This window comes from Halyomorpha halys, unplaced genomic scaffold, assembly GCF_000696795.3.
Source record: "Halyomorpha halys isolate HHAL.00 unplaced genomic scaffold, Hhal_1.1 Scaffold316.1, whole genome shotgun sequence".
NCBI classification, from domain to species: Eukaryota; Metazoa; Arthropoda; class Insecta; order Hemiptera; family Pentatomidae; genus Halyomorpha; species Halyomorpha halys.
Window position 1 is genome coordinate 375,801 of NW_027107962.1, and position 4,574 is coordinate 380,374.

Here is a 4,574-nt window from a genome sequence, read left to right on the forward strand (position 1 = left end):
TTTTTTTTTGTCCTTATACTTTGCAGCTAAAATATCTTTACACGATCTTGGAATAGCTTCTGATTTTTTCAGCTTTCGTTGTGAGCTCTTCTGGAAAATTCTTTCTGTTCCTATGGCATTGATTGGTATCAACTGCAATTTTAAAAAAAAACTTTGGCGACGAATACCAGGTATCCATAAATAAGGTGTGTCCGAAATTAGCTATTGGTGTGCACATAAACATGGTAACATTTTCGTAAGCACTGGTGATTGAATTTTTCACTTTATCTTGGCCAGTGTATATTTTAAATCTAATACAATATCTTGATTTAGACTCACACAATTTATAAAACTTTACTCCAAAACGTGCCCTCTTTGATGGATTGAACTGTCTATATGACATTCAACCGGTATATTTCATGAGAGATTCGTCTAATGACACATATTCATCAGGAGTTTAAATACTTATAAATTTTTCATTGAGATAATCGATTATAATTCGATCATCTTTATCTCCAATTTCATTATATGAAGTGTACTAAACAGAAGAGTTGCATGAATCTCCACAATGGCATTGGTTTTCTGAAAAATGGGAGTCTGGATAATACTTGTTGACCAATAGGATTTGGACATTCAGTTTTTTTACTTATGCTATCAAGATGCATAATGCAAAATAAGCATGAATTTCATCTATATCATACCCCTCCAATATTCTTCAGATTGTTTTAATTTTTGGGTAACATCTCCAATTGTTTAACTCTCTTAACAATTGCTTTCTGTGACAATGATATTCCAAAAGTCTTTTGATAAAAATTGGTTTAGTATTTGGAAAGCTGTGAATCGTTCTCCCATTTCAATGTTCATTCCAGAAACCTGTGAGTACTGCCAAATTTTTCTTTCATTTTCTTATGGCCATTCATCAGATGTAAAATTTCACAATTTACACTGTCACTTCCTTCTTCAAAATCAGATACTATAATTGTACACTGATTCCAAATAGGACAAACAATGTCCTCACAGTCACTATTAGACGGAATAACTATTCGCTTTCTCTTAGTACTTGTTGAAGCAATATTACATTACTAAGATTCTTGTTCTTATTCATTTCATAATATGGGTTGATAAGACTAATATAAAAAAATCTATTATTCAATTTTTCAGCGCTATAATAAGATATATCGCAAACTACAAGAATTTTCATATAAAAAAATCCGTACAACATATCCTATCGATCCTGAAATATTTCCAAAATATCAATGATGCTACACGGTGTTGTGCACTCTAGAACTGTGATTTGAATAATGAATGACCCAACCGGCATGGCGGACACATCATTTTTGTTTCTGTGACAAATGCCTATCGACACGGATTTCATGTCATTGGTGGTTTTGGAACAAAAGCATCTCAATGTGCATGGCAAATCTTTATAGTGCAAGTGGTCAAAGAAGTCTGAAGTCGATTAATCTTCGTTTTAAGACAGATTTTCAAGCTTCACTAGAGTTTTTGTAATAAATTCCCTAAGTCCCAAATTAGTAAGTTGAATCAACTGAATATTGATAAGAGGTTTATTAAAGGAACTTTAAATTAAAAGAATCTAAATTTTATTTTGGATCTATTTTAAAAATCTGGAAATGATTTACACCATTATGCAATTCAATAAATACTAGTTTTTATATTGATACATTTTTTTATCAACTTAAAATTAGATTTAATTTTTAAAACAATCAAAAACTCAGAAATATGGAGAAAAATCTCTGAAATATGTGACTTAATTTAACTTAAAAGCCCTTCTACATTGAATTTCTGAACTAAACTGTTGAAAATCTTACTTACATCACTCTGACATTAACTCCCTCATATCTAACCACATAATTTTAATCATCAGATGACTGAAGGGCAATTGATAGCTAAATGCTAGGCTAAAATATAAATAAATATTTATATAACTGACCAGCCAAAATATTATCCAGCATCTGACGATAATGGGCATGCTTGTGATTCAATTTATCACCAACAGTAGGAGTCGATACATCTAGTTCAGGAAACTGTCCTTTGTAATCCTGGGCCCTGGTGATAAGTGAAGGATCATCCAACTCCAAGTGACCCAGGAGAGTTCCAGCATCTAAGACCGCTCCAGGCCTCTTTGTATATGTTATTATTCCTGACTCAGAAGCAGTCAAAGTCATGACCATTTTCATGACCTGGAATCACAAAAAAAAAAAAAATTCATTATACTATTCAGACTTACACTACACTTAAGTACACTACGACAGTTGCCATCACGACAATTATTATCATGACAGTGAAGCTAGAGCCATGCTAAAGACAGTTTTTGCTTTTCTACTGCAGTTTAGGAGGCCTGAAATCAGCATATATAATGTAAACTTATAAGAATCTTAGAACACTACTGAATGTTACTAACATTTCCAGAAATTAAGTAACATTTGTGAGAAGTGATATTCATGAAGTATCCTTATAATAAACATGTAATACTATTTACTAAATCAGAACAAAATATATATTTTTAGACAGTGAAGTACTTAAACATAAATTACTTAAAAACATATACATATTTGTATATTTTCACCTCTCTAAAAAATTACTATAAAAGCAAAAATTTATCATCCAGGCCAAGGTATAGATGATAGATATAAAAAAAAAAATAAATAAATAAATTGTTGATGCTTACCTCGATTTCGGCATAAGCTTGACCCTTTCCAACATGACCACCATCTTCAACAATAAGGCTGAGCAATTTTCCAGCTGAAGGAGATCGGAGAAGAGAAGGATCATTTTCTTTTTCAAAAACACAAGTCTGATTGCCAATAACAATTCTGTACCTATCAACCTCTTCTCTCATATATGTCGTAAAACTTGATCCATCCACAGATAACAAAATCCCTGTAATCATAAAAAATATAAATATTTTTGACATACTTTATAGCAACTGATAAAAAGTTGGAAAAACTAAAGGGTTTAAAAGTATTAAATAGCACTACGTCAATGCTACCATATAAACTTCTGTTGAAACCAATAAAAAAAACAATTTCAAACCTCCATCAGAAAGCTTATGAAGTTCAATTTCTTTGAAAGATCCATTCATGACTAGAAAATATGAGTTTTGACCAGATTTAGTAGCTTGTACTTTGTATTTGAATCCCTCATGGATTAGTTCCACATTGACACCATGTTCAAGAGTGTTGCTACCTTGCACCTGACCCCTGTAACATTATAATCATTATTAAATCAATGTTTTGTAATATTTGTATCAATTTGGCTTTTCATAGTTCCACACATTTCAAAATGATCACTCAAATTTGATAAGGATTCAACACTATTGGTAACTAAAAACACATTATTTCCACACCAGTTTTCACAGCTAAATAAAAATATCATTCATTACAATGCCTTTTAAAAATAGGATCCTACAATGTGTTGCATTAAGTCGTGTGCGTCGAAGTATGCCATATGAGAGAGGTGATTTATTTTTATCAATTTTGACCGTAACCTTTCTTGGCAGACCTGACACAAGGAATTGACACAATTTAATTTACAGCCTGCACTATTCCTGGTTAATTCTGAATGTAAAGAGTGTTTATTTTCAACCAAGTTTTCTGGAAAAATATCTCATCTTATATTCAAACAAATACGGTAACTACTATAATTATTTCTGGGGCTTGGAGCAACAATAACCAATGTCCATTTTTAGAGGTTTCTAGTATTTTATATAAAAATGTCAAAGATTAAACTTTTATTAAAAAATAAACAATGTTCTCAGAAACATATACCTATTTTTTTTTTTTTGTAAATTAGATAGATATGTTGTTTTTTTATATAAAACATTATATGTACGTCTCAACTCTGCAAAGACGGAATTCCTTGCATTCTTTTTACACCAAATACTTATATTGGGTATTTTAGTTTTTAAGTATTATTAATAGAGACCAGATTTTTGTGTTATAGCATTTCTTATTCTCTAGCTTCAAATTCCAGCAAAACTCGATAGAAATTGGGATCATAGATTACAGATTCAAACAACTATAATTTTATTATGGGGTTTCTTCACAAACTTGCAAGTTTTGAAGTCTCTTTACAAATTTACACACTTTTCGAGTTTCATAGTATGATTTTACACATTTAGGGTTTTGTTAATGCAAGTTTTTCAGTTTTTTACTGCACCAAAATCTAGTTTCTAATTATTAGTTTTCTTTTCTCAGTAATTAAGCATTCAGTACTTTTAAACAATGTGAGTGAGTGATAAGCAAAATAAGTACTACTGCTGTTCCCTAAATAGATTTATCTCCAATATGTCTGGCCCTAAAATACTAGAATTATTTATCATTAGTAAATCATAAATAAATTTTTACAACAATTTTACCTTTCCAAAGAATGCTGGAAGCCATGGAATGCATCCAGCACTTTCCTATCAGCAATATGAAGTGCTCCACAGATTACACCAAGCAACACATCTGGTTTTTCAGCTTGAACTCTTTCAGATATAAGAAGATCTAACCACTGAGTATCTATTGTATTCTCCTAAAAATTTAGAATTTATTACAAGAAAATGAAAAAGAATATTCAAATTTGATTTTTAA

General features: G+C 30.8%; 1 protein-coding gene across 1 annotated transcript in view; it reads right to left on the reverse strand.

The window, feature by feature from the left end:
* ACC (acetyl-CoA carboxylase) overlaps positions 1-4,574 on the reverse strand; it is a gene marked incomplete in the record, with an annotated part of 121,178 nt that overhangs the window by 32,586 nt on the left and 84,018 nt on the right. The window contains 4 exon segments of the mRNA XM_067046313.1: positions 1,931-2,180; positions 2,669-2,880; positions 3,034-3,200; positions 4,358-4,515. Coding sequence (XP_066902414.1) covers positions 1,931-2,180; positions 2,669-2,880; positions 3,034-3,200; positions 4,358-4,515 — 787 coding nt within the window.